Below are 22,478 nucleotides of genomic sequence, written 5' to 3' on the forward strand. Positions count from 1 at the left end.
CCCAGGGGGAGGAGCCAAGCATTCCCACCTGGAGAGAATCTGGGATTTGGGACAGGACAAGCAGCCCTGAGCCACTGGATTCCCAGAGGAGCAGAGCTCCCAGACCTTTCTGTGGGATCACTGCTTCAGGAAGAGCCCCTCACCTGGACTGCTCCCACCACCCTGCTCAGGGTGTGTTCTGACTCTGTCTTTTGTATTATTTTATTTTATTTTATTTTACTTTTTACCTTTTACCTTTTTTCTTATTAAATTGTATTTCTGACTTGGAGCCTCTCACTCATTTTGCTTTCAAACCACTACAATAAAGCTGCCCATGCCATGAGAGGTGATTCCAGCTGCCACCAGCACTGACAGACCCTGGCCATGGGTCCTTGGCTGCCACGCTGTGTCTGGCCCAGCCTGTGGCAAAGCATCACCTCTCAGGTGTCACTGATGGGAGCCAGAGATCCAAACCCTGGTGGAAACCAGCCCTTGGCACTGTGCTTCTTCCCTGGATTTATCTGACTTCAGCTGTGGAGCCCTGACGTGCCTCTTTTGGAAGCACAGGAGCCTGGCAGTGCTTCCTTACCACCCCCTAATCCCCCTGCAAGTTCTTACAGCAGGTCACGTCACCCCATAACCCTGACTTTGATAACCTGAACCCTGGGAGCTCTCAAGATGTTGTCTGGTTTTCAGTCTTTTAATCATTCCTCAACCTCTGACCTCTCTCTGGTTTATCAACAGTGGATTTTGGACCCTGCCAGGCAGCTTTTCCTTCTGTCAGTATTCTTCAAGTTTGTTGCTGACAGGGCTTTGTTGGGGGATAAACAGATGTCAGCAGGATGTGTGTGTGTGTGGCACTTGGGGACACGGTTTAGTGGTGGCCCTGGCAGTGCTGGGGGAGTGGTTGGACTTGATTTTGGAGGGCTTTTCCCACCTAAATTATTCCTTGATTCCAACGCTGATGCTTTCCCTGGGCTCACCGTGGCACAGCCTTTGTGCACACAGGTTTGTGCCTCTCAGGCACATGAGACAAGGGATGATGCTGGGAAATTGTCACCACAATCAGAGTCCCAGAGCCATTCAGGTTGGAAAACCCCTCTGAGATCAAGTCCATCCATTTCCTCAGCACTGACTTGTTAAACCACCTCCCTCTCCACACCTACACAAGTTTTTGGAACATTTCCAGGGATGGGGAACCCACCACCACCATGCTGAGAGCTTGTTTCAATGTCTGAACACCTTTCCAGTAAAGAAATTTTATTGATATCCAATCTAAACATCCCCTGGCACAATTTAAGGCCATTTCCTCTTATCCTGTCCTTGTTCCCTGGGATCTGAGCCTGACTCCTGTCGCAGCTCCCAATCCTGTCAGGGAGTTGTAGAGACCCTTTATTTCTCCAGGCTGAGCCCCCACAGCTCCCCCAGACACTCCTGGTCCTCCAGCCCCTTCCCCAGCTCTGTTCCCACCTCTGGACACAGGATGATGCTCTGTGATTGTTTTATTGTCACCCTGTGTGCTCTTCCCTTGGGGAACAGCCCCACTTTTGGTGCTGGAGTTGGGGTGAACCCTCAGTCTGTGCAGGATTTCCCCTGTTTGGGATTAACCTCCAAATCCTGCAGGATCTTGTAATGTTCCCTGTCAATATGGATCAGGGGGTTTCAGTCAGCTGTGGCTGCTCTGTGCTGCCTGGCTGGGATTGCAAATGGATCAGTTGGTGGACTGGAAATTCACAGTAACAAAGAAATTATCACTCGGTGTGGATGGTTTCAGGCAGTCAGTAACCCAAACAGGGCTTCTTTTGGGCTGGCTGGAATATCTGGATCAAAGGAAAGCTGGGCTGGGCTTCAGTTTTCTTGGAGAAGCAGAAAGAGGCAGATTGAGGAACTATTTTACAGGGAGCTTCAAAAGGGAAACGTTTCTAGACCCCAAAGACCTCAAAAATCCAAACTTCCGACTCAAAAAAATGTCTAAAATGGTCTGCTAGCTTTTCTAAAGGCTGATTTTCTTTTTTAATGTGGAAGGGCCTCATGGAAACCTTCAGGAATTCAGGAGAAAATGAGGTTCAGCTTCCAAAACAGAGGTTTTCCTGACTCCAGGAGGAAGAAGGATGCAGAACAGGGCTCCCCTCCCAGCCCATCCCTGCCAACTGCTAAAAATGCCCTGGAGATCTCTGTGCTGTGGGAGATGGATCTGCAGCCTGGAAAACTCTGCTTTGGAAGGGTCTTTTGTTGGGAATATTTTAAAGATGGGAATTCCCTCTTCTCTGGTCCCCACTGCTTGTGGGTCTGGAAGGGAGAGAACCCAAAATTTGTCTCCTCAGGGCCAGGTCTGACAGCCCTGGAAGGGAAGGCTGGGGGTGAGGGGGATAAACTGTGAACAACTGCACGTCAACAGCCTGGATTTTAATTAATTCCACTCGATTTGAGAGAGAGAGAGAGAGAGAGAGGGAGGTCAGTTCTCTCTGGCTCTAATTAGTGCTGCCTCTCACATCTCAGGCAGGGAGATGGGGCAGGCTCCCCTCTGCTCACCCCCAGCTGCAGGGAAGGAGGAGGAGGAGGAGGAGGAGGAGGAGGAGGAGGAAGCAGGGAGTGTGTCCTGCCTCCTCTGCTCTCCCCAGCAAATCAGGATATTTCTGGAACGAGGCTGGATGGAGCCTTCCCAGTGGCAGCAGAGGATGAAATGTTTATTAAAGATCTCGAGGAATGGCTCTGACTGCCCACTTTGAAGTCTTGGCTGCAAACTGACCCATTTTAGGGCTCGGATTTTGCTGTTTAGAAATTTTCATTAAAGCTGTCGAGTGTTGCTGAATCTTTCAGGCTCAGCAGCCACGAGATGCCCATAACCAGGAGAACATCTGGGTTTCTCCTTCCCAGTGTGCTGCTGGTTGCTCTTTGATGATTTCCTTCACGACCCCATAAAGACTTTCTGTCTAAATTAAAAAAAAATGCCAAGAACCCTGACAATTTTTCATGGAAAATTGCAGTTGGAGGCGAGGACACAGGTCAGTGCAACCACCCCTTTGATCCAGAGGTTCTGTTGCAGAAGCAGAACCAGGGCTGGGTCAGTGCTGCTCCACACAACATCAACAGGTGGGATTAACGGGGGAGAAGTGGCCACAGCAGGAGTGAGAAGGTACAAAAAGCCAAATTCAGAGCAGAAAACCCGTTTTGGTGACAGTTTGTGGGTTCTCACTTGCATCCTGCTGATTGTTTTCCTCCCATCTCCTGTCCTGGGTTGTGGTGTAGGATGTGCACACAGTATTTATCCCATCCCCATCCCCATGAGCTGTTGGAACCAGGTGGGGCAGTGTTTTCCCAGGCCCCTCCTTTGGGCTCTTCTGCTCATGGCCCATCAATGCCTTGCCCAGGACTCACAGGGAACTCCCTCCAGGAGCTCTCTCTGTTTAATGGGCCATCAAGGAGCCACTGCACGACTCCTCATCCCATTGGGAGATGCTCCCAATGCCCAGGGGGAGGAGCCAAGCATTCCCACCTGGAGAGAATCTGGGATTTGGGACAGGACAAGCAGCCCTGAGCCACTGGATTCCCAGAGGAGCAGAGCTCCCAGACCTTTCTGTGGGATCACTGCTTCAGGAAGAGCCCCTCACCTGGACTGCTCCCCCCACCCTGCTCAGGGTGTGTTCTGACTCTGTCAGTGCTCTTTTGTGTTATTGCATTTATTTTATTTTATTTTTACCTTTTTACCTTTCTTCTTATTAAATTATATCTCTGACTTGGAGCCTCTCATTCATTTTGGTTTCAAACCACAACAGCTCCCCACTGGGAAGGTTTTTGGGGGGATGCAGAGTGAGAGTCTCAGCCCCAAATATTTTGGGGTTGTGTGAAGTGTCAGGCCTGGTGCCCCTTTCACAAGCCAGGCCTTGTCCCAGCCTCACCTTGGAATAGGTGGCTCCATTGATGACCTCTCCCCTCCTCATCCAGATGATGGAGGCTGCTGGCTTGGCGTTGTCAGCGTGGCAGGTCAGGTTCAGGGGGTCTCCTGCCCTCAGGCTGATGATGGGCCCCCCCATAATGACAGGGTCGTCTGGAGGAACTGCAGGGAAAGAGCACAGGGCAGACAATGTCATCTGAGGTGTGAAACCAAACCTTCCTGGAGTCACCCGTGAGGGCTGGGCTGCCAGGACTGGCCTGTCACCTCTCACACTCTGCAGAGTTTGGGGTGGCCATGGCAGTGCTGCCCACACTGAGTGAGTATTTTTCATCAAGAGATAAAACGTTCCTGTCTAAGACAAATACACTTTTATTTCTGCTCTGTGAGAGACGCAAGTTTGGCCCTCCCTCTCCCTGGCTCTTTAACATCATCCCCAATCCCATGGATGCCTCACATTATCCCAGGGAAACAGTGAGGAACCTCCTTGTTGGTGACAACCCCTCACTGAGAGCCTTTCCAGCCCAAACCACAACCCAAACTCACTGAGCTTTTCCCAACCACGACCTTGGGAAGCCAAATGCTGTTCTTGCTACAGACAGATGTGCTGCCCATCCATGGCCTGGCTGGGGCTCCTGGGGCCCCTGTGGGGCCAGCAGGAATGGGAAGGACACACAAAAAGAATTATCAAGAAATGGGAAATTGCTCCTTCACGCCCTGCTCAGAAATGGATGGCAGAACCCTCCAACCCTCATCATCCTTTGGGTGAAATCCAACAGTTTTCTGCCAAAGTGGAGCTGGTTTGTCGGAGTCCAGGACACCCCCTGGGATGAGCTGGGACCCGAGGAAGGGAGTTTGAGCCCTGGGCAGGGGGTGTGGAGCTGGTCCAGGGGGTTTGGAGACCTTGGCACAGCCCAGGAAAACACTGGGATTGATTTTAGTCTCCAACACTGAGAGAGGAATTGCAAACCACCAGGATGTGAAAACAGTAGTTTAGCACAGTAGAAGATGTAAAATTCAGTAGTTTTGGGGTTCATAGAATAGAGGTAAATGGGGGACAAAATGGTGGAATTTGGGTGGTGCCTCGTGTCCCTCTCCTTCTCCCCCGCCCTCCATCCCCTGGGGTGGTGATGGCACAGGGCAGTGACAGTGGGTTGGGTCAGAGCAGAAATGACCCTTTTAGTGTGAGCCCTGGGCATTGGTGTGAAATTGTAAATACCCCACCCGTGGTTATCTGTATAAATGTGAGGTGACCCCATCGGGGGCCGTCCCCTCATGTCCCAGCCCTGTCCAGACCTCGGCTGGGAGCAGAGAAAACTCTGAGATATCAAATAATAAACAACAGGAGAAACCTGAAAACAAAACCTTGAGGACTCTGCTTTTTTCTACCGACGCGACTTGGGGCTTTTAGAGGGCCAAGGACTTTAAACAACCTGAAACCCAACCCAAGACTGGTTGATGCTCTTCCCCCTCAGAGCCAAATCTGCCCTAAGCCCCCTCCAAAATCCCCAATCTCCTCTCCACTCCTCACCTATCCCCATGTTGTGGTTGGCTGAGGAGGATTTAAAAACTCTTCAGTGGCTCCTCCATCACCGGGCTGGGCTCAGGAATTGGGCAGGGATTATGTTCCCTGACAATCCAGAGGTGGCAGCTGCCCCGGGCTGGGATTTGCAGGAGATGCAGATGTGCTGGGGGCACACCCTGCTGAGCACACACCGCCTGCCAGGCCTGGCAGTAATGGGATTTTTCAGCTCACTGGGTGGAACCCAAGGGCTGGGGAGAAAAGCTTTTCTACACTGATCCAAAATGTACTTTTTATTTTATTTTATTTATTATTTTTTTTCCCTCCCAGGCTAAAAGAGTGGAAAAAAGAAAGTGAAAATCTGTGCTTTGGGTTAGTTGGAATGCCCGTCACTGGGATCTGGAATTGGGAACGAGTTATTTAACTATAAAAGGAAGTTTGAATTTTAATTTTTAAAAAATTATTTATTTTATTTCGTTGGATGAGTTCATGCTCTTTAAAACCAGATCTGGCATTTTTCAATAATTCTTTTTTTCCCCTCACTGAATCCATTAATTGAATTTGACCTCTGCTTGTAAAAAAAAATATTGAAAATTCATCTTGTAGAGTCGGGGAATAAACCAACCCACAAATCCTTCTCTGAAGACCATCTTGGAATTTAATAAAGGAACTTTTATGGTGGGATGTTTGACATTCCTGCAGCAACATCTCCCCTGCAAAGTGTCTCCACTAGGGAATATTATGGGACAGGGCACAACAAAACACAAATAAACATGGAATCACTTCTCTGGCCTGTGCCAGAAATCCTCATTTTTTATAGTTTTTCTCCTGTTTTTCCCCATGGGATCAGCAGCCAACCTTGAGGAGCTGCTCGTGGCAATGAGGAGAGGATGGGCTCTGGCTCCCTCTTCCCCAGTAAATGGTTTTCATTGCCCAGTCCTCCAGGTAGCCCTGAATTATTGATGTCTCCAGGCTCCCTGACAGGGAAATTTTCTTGGGGTGGAGGCTCTGATGAAGAGGAATCAGTGATGTCTCTCTAACCTCTGCAATATGAAGGATGGATTTATTCCTTCCCCACCCCAACTCCAGCCTGGGAGAGGAGGAGGAGGAGGAGGAGGAGGAGAAGAATAAAAAGATGAAAAAGGGAGAAGAAGAAAGGAGGGAAAGCAAAAAGCAGTAGCAATGGAGCCATGATCCATTATTCATCCACTCTGCTCCCAGGATTGGCTGTTATTATGAGGCACCACTACAGAATCTGGTCTCTCCTAATTTTTAATCACGTAGCTATGGAAGCACCAGCCTTGGTGATTAAAGCAGGGATATAAATAGGAAGAGTTGTTTGGGGTTGCAGGGTGGTTATTCCTGACAGCAAAGCAAGTGGAGTTAACCCACACGTGCCCAGGAGGATTAAAATCATGGAGAAGGGATCCAGGAGAGCTCGAGCCCACGGGAACAGAAAACTGGATGGAAAAGGCCTCAAGGGGAGGTGTGGTTGGGATATTAAGGAAAAATTCTTCACTGAAAGGGTGGTGAGGTGGGCACAGGCTGTGGTGGAATCCCTATCCCTGGATGTGGCACTTGGGGATGTGGTTAGTGGTGAACATGGTGGGGAACTCCATGGGCTGACAGGGCTTTTCCAACCTGAATGATTCCATCAGTCTGTGACATGCAGCTTTTTATGGGGTGGGAGTCCCCATAAATCATCCCCAAATGGATGTGACAGTGAAATCTTCTGAATCACCCCAGCAGAAGGTCTCCTGTTCCCCACACTGGACACTTGTCCCTCTCTTCACCACAGACAAAACTTTACAAAAAAAATGCTGACGAGCTTCTCCCTGCCAAACCCCTCATTTTCTGTCAAAATACAGGAATTGCTGAATATTTTTAAACCAGTCTTGGACAGGCTTAAATCCATTCCCCATAGCTCTGGGCTGTCTGACTGAGAGGGGACAGCCTGGGGTCTCTGCTCCCTGCCCTTGGGAAAAGTGCACTCACAGCACATCGTCATGAAGAAACACAACTAAATGATGCTGCTCTTGGTGCATTCTTCAGCTTTTAGAATTAGTTGTTAATCACCCTGCACACTGTGATTAATTAGTGACCCCCACAGAACTGGGCTGAGACCCCAGGCCAACGCTGCCTTTGAGTCAGGGATGACGTGGATGCCTTTAAATGCTCCCTGCACTTGGACGAGGATGTGGTGAGCAAACAGAGCCTCAGTCATTAGCAATATTTACTGAGATCCTCCAGCAGCCAGGTCCTGGAAGGGGAGGAAGCAAAAAGCCCTGCAGCCACCAGCACATTTTCCCTAATTAAAGCTGTTTTGCTGTGTTTCTGTGGCTGGTACCTGACTGCTGCTGGGTTTGTGTAACCAACCAACCTCCTCTTCTTGGGGCCAACCTCTTCTTCAGGGTTAAGTGATTCAACCCCAGCACCTGCAAGGGCCCCCCAGCTGCTGGGCTGGAGAGGCAGACACTGAGCAGCCCCCAAGGGTTGCCCTGAGCCAAATATCTGCAAGGAAAGCTCAGCTGGTGTCAGACTCAGCAAAAAAAATCCTCTTGGAAAAGGCCTTGCTGGGGCTCTGCTCATCTGCATGACTCCCCTTCCCCAGGGGGTCTGTGGCTTTTGGGGCTCTGGGCCCAGCTCATGTGGGCGTTAAACAAATATCAGTGACCAGAGGATGCTCCTGGTGATCACAATGAACCACTGGAAGGTGCTTCATGGTCCCAGAGCTGAGAGAACGAGTGTGAAACATTTGGGTGTGTTCAGCCTGGAGAGGGGAGGGCTCTGGGGAGAGCTGAGAGCTGCTTCCAGGGCCTAAAGGGGCTCCAGGAGAGCTGGAGAGGGACTGGGGACAAGGGATGGAGGGACAGGACACAGGGAATGGCTCCCACTGCCAGAGGGCAGGGCTGGATGGGAGATTGGGCAGGAATTGTTCCCTGGGAGGGAGGTGAGGCACAGATTTCCCAGGAAAGCTGTGGCTGCCCCATCCCTGGAAGAATCCCAGGCCAGGCTGGACAGGACTTGGATCAACCTGGGATACTGGAAGGAGTCCCTGCCCATGGCAGGGGTGGCCCTGGATGGGTTTTAGGGTCCCTTCCAAGCCTATTCTGCAATTCCGTGATGCATCAAGAGCATCCCCAGCGTCCCCAGCAGGGACAGCTGCCTCGCAGTGAGAACACAAAACCCCGTGGAGATGAAAAAGCCAAGCTGAGCACAGGTTCCTTTGCTCCTGTGTTTTGTCTCTGCAGCGAGGGAGGCCCTGGGGAGGCAGCCCAGGGGGATTGAGCTCAGCCTCAGCACAGTGAGGGTGGATGTGGGAGCTTTGCTGAAGTGTTTGTGCATTCAGACACGGCCCTGCAGCTTGTCAGGGAGGCATGTTCAGCTCTTGTAGACAAGCCAGCCTTACGAGGCATCACACAAGAGTTTCTGGGTCTGACCCAGGCCTGGTGCTGCCCTGACCCTTGGGGAGGGTTTGGAATACAAACCCTGCACACAGAGCTTGCCTTTGCAGATCCCAGCTCTGCTCCACGCTGGGGCATTCACAGTCCAGCTTTGCTGGCTGGCAAAACACTTGTGAAAGAAGCAGGATTCAACCTGCAGCCTCTGGAAGGTCCTTGCCTGGAAGATGGTGATCCTCTGATTTAGAGGAAGGTGGGGTTGGACTAAGTGGCCTCCCAACCCCACATATTCTGTGTATCCCTGATCCTGTCCTGGTCCAAAAGCTGGTCAATGTATCAAGGCTTTGGGGATGTGACTTTGGCAATGTTGTGGTTTGAAAGCAAAATGAATGAGAGGCTCCAAGTCAGAGATATAATGTAATAAGAGGAAAGGTAAAAAGGTAAAAATAAAATAAAATAAATGCAGTAACACAAAGGAGCACTGCCAGAGTCAGAACACACCCTGAGCAGGGTGGGGGGAGCAGTCCAGGTGAGGGGCTCTTCCTGAAGCAGTGATCCCACAGAAAGGTCTGGGAGCTCTGCTCCTCTGGGAATCCAGTGGCTCAGGGCTGCTTGTCCTGTCCCAAATCCCAGATTCTCTCCAGGTGGGAATGCTTGGCTCCTCCCCCTGGGCATTGGGAGCATCTCCCAATGGGATGAGGAGTCGTGCAGTGGCTCCTTGATGGCCCATTAAACAGAGAGAGCTCCTGGAGGGAGTTCCCTGTGAGTCCTGGGCAAGGCATTGATGGGCCATGAGCAGAAGACACCCCAAAGGCCATGAGCAGAAGAGGCAGGGGCTTGGGAAAACACTGCCCCACCTGGTTTCAACAGTTCATGAAGATGGTGATAGAATAAATACTTTGTGTACATCCTACACTGCAACCCGGGACAGGCAAAAAGCTCTTGCTGATGATACTCAGCAGAGTGAAGAGTTAATTGGCTGTGGTGTCATTTCTCTGCATCGTTTGGGATCAGAACATCCTCCTCTCTGCTTGAGAACTGCAGGGAGCTGCCTCCTCTTCCCAGACAGTGTCTGCTTTCCCCACCAGCCTCGGGGGCGTTTTGGAGCTTTAGTGGTGTTGCTCTGCACGAAGCTTTTGAGATTCTGGGGGCTTTTGGCCACAGTTGTGGATGCTGAACTCCCTGGAGCTGATCAAAGGAAAAGAGCAGCCCCCCTACCAGGTGAAATCAGCAGAGGTTGGCTTGTTAAACTGGAAAAATCAAGGCTGGGAGGCTTCACTGGGATGAGTTACAGTGAAAGAACCAGGAGAAGGTTGGGAGAAGACAAAGGAAAAAGCAGGAAAATTTGGATGCTGGGGGAGAAAGGAGGTTTCTCTGTTTCATCAAGTGTCTAGGAAAGCTTTCCAAGGGGAGGAAAAGGGTTAGAACACAAAACTGCTTTTGGGATGAAGCTTGCTACACTGGATAAGAGAATCCCCTTACAGGGATTGTGTTTCTGGCAGGGTTTTCCAGCAGACTGCTCAGGGTCTTGCTGTATTATCAACCCTGAAGGCTGCGAATTGTGAGGGCCTAAACCACTGCAGAGCAGCTTACAGCTCCAGGAGTGCTTAGCTTTCCATTTATCAGGCCTTTACACATTTAGGATTCAGATTTCCAGCAGTTCTTCAGAGCTAGGAAGGATATAAACAGACTCTTAGGCTTTGTCCAACACTTGAAAGGCTGGGATTTTGCTGTCTGAGCATTGTCGTGGGCTGGGCTCCTCAGGGCAGCACCAAGTGGGGACTTGGGGCAGGACTGTGGGGCTTGGTGACCTAAAATCTGGAGGAAATCCAGCCCTGGATGGCAATTGCACCCTCCCCTGGCACCCTTCCTGCATCAACCCCAGGCCAAGCCCTGGGACTGATGGCAGTGGGATGGGATTTTTGCTCTAGAGCTGTTCCCTTAATCCTTGCTCGGTCAGGGATGGATGGAAAAAGGAGGATGTCGTGTCTACAGATCCCCTGTTGTCCCTGCTGTGTCCTGGCCACACTTTCCCCAGCCTGATGCTGCTCTGTGTTGGGAAAGATGGGACAGGAAGGGTTGTGGATATGATTGCCTGGTAAGAAATACTGGAGATGTAAAACCTGTGAGGGAAATAGAAATGAAGGGCAGCTCTGAGATGTGATCATGGCAGGCAGGAAGACGGGGATGAGCTGGAGATGGGTGGAAGGACAGAAAACAAAAGGAGCCAAGGGTGCAGCCCCTCTCCACCCTGCCAAGGCATCAGGGAAAAGGTGGATGAGAAAAGTCTCTTTAGAGTTTAGAATACAGGATGATGTGGGGATAGAGCAGTTCTCATGGGCTGCAGGCAAAGTCTGTAGGGTTTGTATCTGGCGCCGGTTGGTCACTGTAAATTAGAATATTCAACACAAAAGGAGATGGAATGGATTGGAACAAGGGCCTCGATCTCTCTTACCCCTCTCAGCTCTTTTACCTCCCTCACCTCACACCCCTCTCTCTCCCTCTCTCTTTGGGGTTCCCTCCAGCCCAGGCTGGTGGCTGAAGGCAAAGCCCTTTTTACCCACGACCTGCAATAAACCCACATGTGTCTAGAATATCTCAGCTCTGCAGAGTTCCTTCTCCCTGCCCTCCACAGGTGCCCCTACAGCTCTGCTGCCTCATTCCTCCTGCCTCCCCATGGGAGCTGAGCCTGGACAGCCTGAAAAATGCTGGGCAGCCCCTGGTGCCCCCAAACGGCGCCGGCTGAAGAAAGAGAGGAAAGAGAGATGCAGGAGAACAGCACAGCCCGGGGAAAAACACGCTAAAAAATAAATCAAAAGAAACAAGGCGAGCCAGGGAGAAAAATAGTGATGAAAGTTTAAATAGTGCATCTCTCTCTGGGTCCTATTTGTCTTGTGGCACTTTCAGAGTTTGTGTGTGAGCGGGAGGGGCCTGGGCAGTTGTTGCCTTCTCTCCATCCCAAACAGACACCTGTAGCCCTGTTTCCCTCCTTTTTCTGCAGCTGAGCCTCATTCCTGGACCCTCCTCACATTAAGGAGCTCAAACCACTAATATTTCCTAAATTTCCCCTCTTTTTTTTCCTCTATTTTTCCTATTTTCTGCTAATGATTTGTCTCTTTTTTCGTCCAGCTGCTGGAAGTCTCACATGTTGCACATTTCTAGGGTCAGCAGGATGGGTTTCTCCAGTGGAACAGCGTCTTGCTGGAGAATGCAGATCCCTAAAAAATTCAGAAATGATTCCTAGAGATGGTTTCATCTCACTGCAGCAAAGCTCAGCTCTGCTTCCCCACTCACTGCCCTGGAGGGACTGATTTTCCTTCATCTAAGCCCTCTCCAGGTCATTTTGAGGAGTATCACTGAAATATTCTGCTTTTTTCCTGCTGAGGAGAGGTTTGCTCCCAGATTCTTGGCTAGAAAACATTTTAAATATTCAGTTTTCACAATGGATTGGAATTAAACCAAATGTCCAAGTTCTGAAATCCTTTTTGTGAGAGCTGGGCAGGATCCATTTTGGAGAGCACACAAGCAGATCTGTCGTGGCATGAGGGAGCATTTGTATTCCTGTGAAAAGCCTTCTATGGGAGGAGGAAAAAAAAGTTTTGGCAGCCCCCTTTCCACCCTTTAACAAAGAGCCAGATGCTGTGCAGGCAGGTGGCTGGCCAGGTATGGATTGTTTACTTGGAGTGTTCACTCTGCAAAGAGTGAAAAAAAAAAACAACTTAAATTTTTCCTCTCCCAGCTGAAAGGGCAGCACAATGGTAAAGAATAAATTGCATTTGTCAGCTTCTTGTTCGATTCTCCCCACCAAGGCAGTGTTTTTGGAGGGATCAAGCCCTCACTCAGGGTGGGGGGATTTGGGGGGAGCTGTTTTGCTTTGCTCTGGCTGCCCGTGAGATGAAGAGTGTTGCCCACGACTGAGAGAGGTGGGTCTGTGAGATCCAGGGTGATTAATGGTGATTAATGGTTCCAATCCTGCCTGTCAGGATGGTGGGAAGTCAGGGTGAGGCTTCCCAGGTGTGTCAGCAGGGATGGGAGAGGAATGGAGGAAAAACGAGCTGCCCACCCGGCCTTGTTAGCACTGCTGTTATCAAATTTACTGATAAGAGCTCCTATCACACACAGGATCCCTCTGCTGGGGATGCTCCTCCCCAGCACAGGCAGCTGAGTATGAAATCATGGAATTGTGGAATGGTTTGAGCTGGAAAGGACCTTAAAGCTCATCTTTTCTATGGGCAGGGACACTTTCTACTATCCCAGCCCTGTCCAAGCTGGCCTTGGACACTTGCAGGGATGGGGCAGCCACAGCTGCTCTGGGCACAGGGGAAACTGAGGCACAGATAGACCAGACCAGGTTTTCCGAATTCCAGGCTTTCCCAGCTGAATATCCCTTCATCCCTGTTCTTTTACAAGCCTCCTGCTCTGCCTGGCTGCCCTGCACCAAGACCTGTGCAAAACCCCCACCTGCTTTGGAGGAAAGGCAGGGGCTGAGCCACATTTGGGTGTCCCATGTAGGACCTTCTGTGGGAAAAGGAGGCCCAGGGGGGACAACTCCCTGACAGGAGGGTGGAACCCCATGAAAGTCTGGCTCTGCTCCCAGAGAACAGACAGGACAAGAGGAATCAGCCTCAGACTGCACGAGGGGAGGGTCAGGTTGGACATCAGGAGGAATTTCCCCATGGAAAAGGTGCTCAGGGATTGCCCAGGGTGGTGGTGGAGTCCCCACCTCTGGAGGTGTTCAAGGAACAACTGGCTGTGGCACTCAGGGCTCTGGGCTGACAAGGGGGGATTGGTCACAGGCTGGACTCAATGGTCTGGGAGAACTTTTCCAGCCAAAATGATTCTGGAACTCTCCAAATGAATCTGGGACTCTGCAGAGGCTGCAGGATCCTCACTAATCCTGCCCTGGATTGGTTAGAGATGCTTTTGGGGAAGATGCTGAAACTAAAGCACAGCCCTGGGTCAATCCCCTGTGGAGGGAACAGGGACCTGGATCCAGTGGAGCCCCTGGGAATGAGGAGCAGAGACGCTCCAAGCGCATTTCACTGTGCTGTAGCCACAAACACCCTCCCACAGAGAGAAATGCAAAGCTGAAGGAAAAGGCTGTGCCATCCCCTGCCTCATCTCAGCTGCAGGACATGCCTGAACCTTCTCCTGGGAGGGGGATCAGCAGGAACATCATTATCTCCCCAATGTAGGGCAGCACCCCCTGCCTCCTCCTCCCCCTGTGTGCAGCTCCCGGGTGCAGACTGACAGATCAGAGAAAGCAGGCAAAAAAACCTGAATTCATTATTTTTCCCATATGTCAGATAGTTTCAAATTGTTAAAAAAAAGAGAGAGAAGAAAAAAAAAAAAAAGGGAAAAAAAAGAAATAAAAAAGAAAAAAAGAGAGGGGGGTTATTACTGTTCATTAAAATATAGGGAAAAAAGGGAAAAAAACCTGAGCTGGTCCCCTTTTTCTGGTGAGAGCTGCTCTTAGATCCCCCCTCTTGCAGGATGAGAGGAGAGAACTCCTGCCTGCCTCCTCCCAGGAGGTGCCACAGAAATTCAGTGATGCAGGATGACACAGGAGACTGGGACCTGGTCATTAAAGTTTGGGCCTTGATTATCTGGATCTGTTTTGAGGCTGCACGTGCCTTGAGCTCATTAGCCAACTCTTCTGTTAATTAGCCGTGGTGTTTACTATCTGAACAGCACCTTACAGGCCTGGGAGGCTCAGCAGAGCTGAATCCTGCTTTTCCCTTGGGATGGGCCTGGCAGGGAGCCTGGGACAGCAATCCATGTGTGAGGAGATGGAAGGGTGTGAGAGCAAGGCAGGGACCCCTCCCACTGTGCAGCACATCCCCATCTCAGCCTGAATCCCAGGGATGGGCACAGCCCTTCCCAGACTGAGGACAGCAAGGGGAGGTTTGTATTTGGAGCCTTTCTGCATCTCCAGCCTCATCCTGGGCTCCTGTCTGGGGTGCTCAGGGACAAGAGGACAGAAGGAGATGTGAGTTTCCAGCTCAGGGGCTCATTTTCACTGTTGTGGCCCTGGGGGTGATGCATTGGGAGGTGCTCCGCCCAGGGGGAGGAGCCAAGCATTCCCACCTGGAGAGAATCTGGGATTTGGGACAGGACAAGCAGCCCTGAGCCACTGGATTCCCAGAGGAGCAGAGCTCCCAGACCTTTCTGTGGGATCACTGCTTCAGGAAGAGCCCCTCACCTGGACTGCTCCCCCCACCCTGCTCAGGGTGTGTTCTGACTCTGGCAGTGCTCTTTTGTATTATTGCATTTATTTTATTTTATTTTACCTTTTAACCTTTCTTCTTATTAAACTGTATTTCTGACTTGGAGCCTCTCACTCATTTTTTCTTTCAAACCACGACACCATGCCAACCATCCCCTCAGGGAAAAGTGTAGCTGGAACTGGACACCCATCTCTGGCCAACAAGGAACATCCCCCAGCTCTGCTTTAAGCACCTGCAGAGCATTTAAAGCTCAAACAGACCCAGCCACTGATGATGTTGTTGTGGCAGATCCCATGGGACTTGCTGGCTGCCAGGGCTGTGTCCCTGAGCTGCAGAGGTCAGGGCTCTGCAGACCTTCATCTGCTCTGCATTGAGGGCTGAGCAAACCCCCAGGGCTGACTCCAGCATCCCTCAGCTGGGTTTGATCAATGCAGTGCAATTCCTTATCTCCAGCCTGGCTGGGCCACACATTTCTGAGGAAACCAAACCCAGCCTGTCCAGAACGGAGCACGATCAATCCCAATGTCCCAGCACTGACACACGTCTGGCTTTGCTCTGAATCCCTTATCAGGCAGCAGCACAGCTCCAGGAGGGAAAGCTTCAGCCTCACAGACACTTCAGCAGTGCCCTTGTCTCTTTTCCAGTCCCCCAGCCTTTCCCAGGATTGTTCATCCTGCACAGATCATTAGCACACACCCCATTTTAAGATAAATTACCCAAATCTTTAAACCTGTGCTCGGAGGGAATCCCCTGGGGTGGCTGTTGACAGTCAAGTCCCTCTGTGGAGACAATCCCCATGGAGCCAGAGCCATTAACACAGCATTCCCAGAGAGCCTGAAAACTGCACAGGAGCAGGAAAATGGGGCTGGAAAAGCAGGAATCCTGCTTAAAGCCATGACAACAAGGATCCTGAGAATATTGGCTTTGGGATTGCTCTGCCTCCCAAAGGTTTTTCATTGAGAGGAGCACAAAGACAGAGGTGTCACCCATCCTTGGGGACACGGTGCCTGTGCACAGAGAAACAGGCAGGTTCCCTGGGCTTCACCCTCTAGAAATGGTGACAACTCTACCAGAAATGGTGGGATTTGTAGAAAAAATTCCAGAGGAAAGGATTCCAGTGGAGAGAAGAGGGACTGGAGAGCATGGCAAGGCAGAGCAAACAACTTGTTAGAGAAGGGAGTAGATATACTGGGGCTGCTCCAAAATCTGCTCTCAAATATGTTTTGGTTTTTTTAAAAATAAGGTATTGATTTTGTTTCCTTTTATTTTTTTTATTTTTAATTTTTTTTTTTTTTTTATTTTGACTGATGGAGTGTTTCGGAGAAATGTCTGCTTTGGTGGAATTTTATTCTTTTTTAATTAAGGAATCGATAGCAAAAAAAAAAAAGAGGCAGCAACATGTCAATAGGGGAAATGTTTTGGTCTCGTTCCTCTTGAAAGGTGATGGCAAATCGGAGCAGGTTTGGCCTGACCTGGGAAATGAGGCGAGGAAAGAGCAGGGGAGGGAGCACCAGGTATCTGAGTGAGTGATGGCTCCCAGGGGCTTCTGCAGAGAAATAGTTCTGTTTCCTTCTGTTTTTATTGTTTTCTCTTTTCTGGCAGCTCTCGTTATTGTTCTCCATCCAACACCTTTGAAATGTTGTTGGCTGAGGAGCAGCAGCTCCCCATGGGCTGTTCCCCTCCTTGGACTGAGACGTGCACAAAGCAATTGGGACAGCACCAGTGACATCCCAGCTCCTGGTTCCTGCTCACCAGTCCCAGCTCCCACCACATCCAGTTCCTCCTCACCAATCCCACCACACCCAGTTCCTGCTCACCAGGTTGAATCAGAAATGGCCCTGCTCGGTCACAGCAAAGGAGCCTCCAAGGACACAGAACAAGCTGCTGTTGGTAATGGATTATCAGCTTTCCATTCCATGGGGAATCCCACTTTGAGGGGTTCTACCATATCTTTTCCCATTATTCCCACCATCCAAGTGCATGAGGAGCTCTTGCTCAGTTTGACTCACAGATTGATCCCAAAGTTTATATGTCATAAACCCATAAATGGTGACAGATAAATAAACACCATCACTGTACCCCTGGTCTGGAGCTCCAAGGTGATGCCCATGGGATCCTCCAGCTCCCTGGCTCTGAGTTGTTTTGGATCTCTTCCCAACACAGCCACGGACAGCACAAATAGCTGGAGCTGCTGCCAGGCCATTGTTGGCCACAGCTCTTTGTCCTGGTGGCAGAGACAGCCCAGCCGAGAGCTGCAGGGTTTGGGATGCTTTCCTGGAGTGCTGGCAGGCAGACATCCTGCTGCACCCTGTGGGATGGGACGTGAGTTATCCCACCCCATCTGCCACAAGGAGAGGTGGAAGGGAATGGAAAGAAAATCCTACTTAGGAATTTAGTTGTGCTTTTTTTTTTTTTTTTTTTTTTTTTTTTTTTTTTTTTTTTTTTTTTTTTTAACAAGAAGTTCTGAGTTAGCACAAAAGGAGATGTTTGGAAGGTGTCAAAACACAGGTTTTGGGATTTTCCCTGCCTAGGGAAAATGTGAAATTTGTGGCTGCCTGATCCCACGGATCCAGCAGCATCCACCACCCTGGGCTGGCTCCTGGTGAAGTTCTCTCCTTCCCTTTCCAAGTGCTGGAGATGAGGAATGGCACACCAGGTGAACCCCCAGCCCCTGGGTACTTGTCAGTTATCCCTGAGACGCTCCAACTAATTATTTTTATCCTCCACGAGCCGTGTGGCATTCCGGAGGTGTGGAAAATAGGACATTTTCAGCATCTCTCTCTCTCTCTCTGGCGTGGGCTAATGGTGCCTGTAAATTGCTGCTCCGTGTCAGGGGATCACTGCTCCTAATCAGGCTGAGATTTCTGATGGGCTCCACGCTGACCACACTTTCTTCCTCCCCCTGCTTTGCTTCAGGATGTTTTTTTTTTTTTTCCAGTGACAGAAGATTTTTCCTTCCCCTTGTGCCCTCTCGGTCCATTATGGGCTGGCAGGACTCTGGCAGAGGGGAGGCAGAAATTTCTGTGAAGGGATGTATGGACTGGAATACCATTCCTTTTTCAGCCTGCAGAGCACCAAAACAATCTGAAAAGTGTCTCACAAGGAGGCAAACGACTCTGTAAACACATGGTTGTGTCCTATTCCTGTCTTTTTTTTTTTTGAGAAGTGGAAGGTGGTGAAGGCCAGAAGGTGAATTTGTGCCTTCCCTGGTCTCATTCCTCCTGTGCTGGAGGAGGGCTGTGAGTGGCCCAGAGCTTTTCAGGAATGGGGGTGAGGCTCTCACGCCCCAAGAGCCTCCAGGGTGTGTTGTGATCATGGCATTGCACGTTCTGGGTGAGGCTGGTGGTCACAGACCTGGGCCATGTGGAAATACAAAACAGAGGAGAAGGTGTTTGTTTCCCATCAAACGAACAAACAAACCAACCTGATCTGCTTGTGACTATCTTCCAGCTACTCCAGGCAGCGACAGAGGAGTTGGTTTATTGTTTACCCACTCGGAGAGGAGATAAGGTCAGGAAATCATCTTCTGCAGTCCTAAGGGGGGGAGCAGAGCTCAATCTGGCAGATGAATCACTGGCTATTGACTGCTCTTCTCCTCTATTATTCCTCCATTTCACGAGAAACCTCCAAAACGCACACAAACAAATATTTCCACCCAGGCCACAGCGATGCTTGATACTCTTCCACAACTCCCACCTCTGCCTCACCAGGAACTGCTGCAACTCCTGTCTGGGTCAGGGCAGGTCCCAAAACAACCTCCTGGGGAAGATTTTTGTGACTTCCATCACAGCCATGGGACAGGTAGGAGATGCCAGGCCCCAGCACAGGCTGCCTCGTCACAGCTGGATGCAAACTACCATTTGCATTTGGTTAAAATCTTGAATAAATTGAAATCACAGCAACATCTGCTGCTTTTTCATTAAGCTTGTGTTGACACCAGAGGAGGGGGACCTTGGAAAGACAGATGGAAAGGAGGGGGAAAGGTGGATTGACTCAGCACAGGCTCTTGAATTGCCTGTGGCAGGAGCCCTGGGCTGGTCCCAGGCTGGGTGTTGCATTTTGGGAAAAATGACCTCAAACAAGAAGGTCCCTCCACTTTGGGCTCTGCTTCCCACCCCAGAGAGGGATCAGGGAATGCAGGGCACAGCTGTCCACCCAAGGAGTCACCTCCTTCCCAGAAATGGGGCCTGTGGCACTGCCAGGAGAGCTCCCAGGGGTCTGGGATTGGTTTTGAGAGAGCTTTGCTCGGCTTCTGCACAGCAGAAGGGATGGGGGAGAACATCTGCCAGCAAACTGAGCGTCACCAAACCCACAGCAGCTGTGCCCTGCTTGTCACATCATCTCTCACTCTTCTTCCAGCCCAGATTCTAAAGCCATCGAGGAGGCGAGGAGGAGCTGAGCTTTTCATCCTGGAAAAACCAACACGCTGCTCGTCCTCGGCGCCGCAAAGCTTCAGAACATGACCCTGGCATGTTCCACCAATAACAGAGACAAAGGAGTTTTATTTTCACTAGAAATTCCTTCACTTCCTCGTGCAGTTTCAAGGCTTTGGGGACCTGACATCTGATTCTGGAGTGCCACTTGTGCAGCACAGCTGTTTCCAAGCCTCATCCCGGGGCCTCGCAGCAGCAGCAGCTTCCCAAACAAACCCAGCTCAAATAAAAAAGGGGTTATACATGTCTGCAAACAGCCACCCTTGTGGCAGAGCTTGTTTGGAGGATTGTTTGTGGAGAAAAAAAAAAAAAAAAAAAAAAAAAAACACTGAGGAGCATTTGTTGGGCTGTCCAGCTCTAGTCACTGTAACCACCATGGTCACTGTTCCCACTGTATTCCATGCAGGGAGAACACCCACAGCACACTCCAGAGTCCTGCCAGCACTTTCCCACCCTCTGCAGCCATGGGAGGGGAGGGAAAGCCTTATCTGTGTTTTGTTCTCCAACATGCCCAAAGAGAAAGGGATGGCTGTTCCCATTTGTCCAAGAGGAGTGTCCAAGTGTCTGTCGGGTGCCCCGGCAAAGCCAGGGATTAACACAGCAATTCCTCTGCCCTTGCTCTGCTCTTGTCCATACGGGGCTGAGCAGACAGCAATTAGAGCTGACAATGAGCTGCAAGGATCGTCTGGAGATCCTGACCAGGATGAGCAACACTTGGAGGTCAGGAGAGCAGGAATGCTTCAGAAGAAATGACTCATTCCAGTTGAGGGAAGGATGCTGCTGCTCCTGCCCTGGGCTTGTTCTGTACCAGTTCAATTCACCATTTGCTGCTGCTCTGAGGCAAAGGCAGAGACAACACCTGACACGGGGGGTCAGCTCTGCCCTCCCGGAGCAGGGCTGGTTTCTCCTGTCTTGGATCCTCGAATGGGTCAAATAGATTTAGAAACCTGAAGGCTTGAGGTGGCTGCCTGTTCCTGACAAACCTGGAGTGCTCTGTGCAAATAAAACCCCCAACACTCGCCAGATTTCAAAAGTGATTTGGATGAGGGAATTGTCCCCAAAGCAAGAAGTGCTGTTAATTTTCTCCTTCACTGCAGCAAGGCTGCTGGAGGAGAGGGGTGGGGCTCCAGGCAGTGTCCCAGCCCTGCCCGGGTGGCAGAGCTGGATAATTCAGTGAATATTCAGGTGTGATGTGAATAAAGAACACCCACTTTCCTCCTCTGATTCCCCAGGGCAGGGAGAAAATCCTCTTAACACAACCTTTGCCAGCCCCACAGGGGGAAACGAGTGGGGTTCAGGAATGGGAGCAGCACAAACACCCTCGGAGAGTTCTGCCCTTTCCACCTCCCTCATGGTACCTGTCCCTCCACTCTGGTACCACTGAGGATCACTTGTGCACCCAGGGGACACTGCCAGCACCCAGGGGACACTGCCAGCACCAGCCCCTCCAGTCCTGTCACCCTGTGAGCAGGGCAGGGGTCCCTGCTGGCTGCCAGCTCTGCAGGTGCTGAGATGAGCAGGCAAAACCCCACCAGGAGTCATCACACCTTCACAGAAAGAACAATAAACTGCAACATTTCATTCTGGACAGACAAGATGGAATTTTTCAGTTTTCCAGTGACAAAAAACCTGCAAAAAAATGAAGGTTATTCACCTAATTTTAACTCAGTCGTTTCTTTTCTTTCTTCCTCTCCGGAGGGAAGAAATGGAGGAAAAAAGAGGACAAAGCTTAAAACCTTATCAAACGACTTCACATGAGTGTCTTCCACTGAGATCAAGGAGGAAAAAGAGCATCTTGGCCTGTTCACTGATAAACTTTTCATCCCAGCTGCTGCACCTTCCCAAAGTATCTCCCCAAAGCCCGTGGGCAGCGTGCCCTGTGTCCATCTCCCTCCCTTGCTGAGGGCACTGTCTGTATCCACAGCACCCTTAGCCCTGCAGAAGTGCCCCCACTCCCTGCCTGGGGCCTGGTTTGCCCATCTGGAGGCCAACTGGGAGTTCCAGTTCAAAGTGGAGCTGCCTGGATGGAGGAACTGCAGGTGGAGGGCTAAACCAGAGCTGGGTGGAGCTCCTGGATTAAGGGAAAAACCAGGACTGGCTAAAGATGCAATAAAGGCCCCCATGTCCAGTGAGGTTTGGGTATGGGGATTAGGGATGAAGCCATCAGGTAAAGGTGGAGAAGTTGGTGCAACTGTAATAAGACACAATTTTCAAAGCCTGTCAGATTCAGGGTTTGAGCTGGAAGGATGATTTATCCAGAGGCTTGGGTCAGAGACTGTGCTGTTCGTTCCCTCCAGCAGCCTCTGCTACGCTGTTCTTTAGGATGATTCAGCCTCCTGCTCAGGAGAGGCAAAGCAACAGTCCGTGTACCCGCCCCAAACTGCCACTGCCAAAATCTCATCATCCATTTTCTGGAGCCCGACAGACAGAGCTGGCCCTCCCAGAAACCACACTCTGCTCACCAGCAATTCCCTCCATGCTGAAAAAGAAATTAAAAAACCCTCAAACCACCTGATGAATATTTTGTTTGCCCCACTGCTATTAAAAAATAAAATCTCCCAATTCCTCACTGGATGATTGTTTGCAATGCTGAGCACCAGCCTTGGTTTTGGAGCTATTAAGCTGCGTGTTAAATGTGAGCAAGAGTTGGGTTTAGGGTCGCTGGGGGAAATCCACCCCATTCCTGCTATTGCTCTGAGCACAGCCGTGCCCTGAGCAGGAAGTGTGGGATGAGCACTTTGGGATCTCTCAGCATGGCAGAGACTCACAGGCAGAGCTCATTGAAGCTGGGGGGGGCTGAAACATCACAGGTTTGGTCTGGCCCTGTAGTTTCATAGGATATCCTGAGTTGGAAGGGATCTGCAAGGATCATCGAGTCCAGGTCCTGGCCCTGCACAGATACCCAACAACCACTTATGGTCCTTCTGAGCTTGTCTCTCTGGCCAGCTCTGCTCTTCAGATCCCATATAAACCAGTTATTCCTTTGGGTCCAGATTTCAGACAGAGATGTGACCTTGCTTGGAA

At 50.6% G+C, this 22,478-nt stretch overlaps 2 protein-coding genes across 2 annotated transcripts in view; one reads left to right on the forward strand and one right to left on the reverse strand.

The window, feature by feature from the left end:
* TIRAP (TIR domain containing adaptor protein) overlaps nucleotides 1–22,478 on the forward strand; it is a 383,808-nt gene that overhangs the window by 96,353 nt on the left and 264,977 nt on the right. The window lies entirely within an intron of this gene.
* Nucleotides 1–22,478, reverse strand: part of KIRREL3 (kirre like nephrin family adhesion molecule 3) — a gene marked incomplete at both ends in the record, with an annotated part of 348,160 nt that overhangs the window by 50,945 nt on the left and 274,737 nt on the right. Inside the window, one exon of the mRNA XM_083877958.1 lies at nucleotides 3,879–4,036. Within this exon, the coding sequence (XP_083734084.1) occupies nucleotides 3,879–4,036 (158 nt within the window). The remainder of the gene's footprint in view (nucleotides 1–3,878; nucleotides 4,037–22,478) is intronic.

This window comes from Zosterops lateralis, assembly GCF_965231275.1.
Source record: "Zosterops lateralis genome assembly, chromosome: 25".
Classification (NCBI taxonomy): domain Eukaryota; kingdom Metazoa; phylum Chordata; class Aves; order Passeriformes; family Zosteropidae; genus Zosterops; species Zosterops lateralis.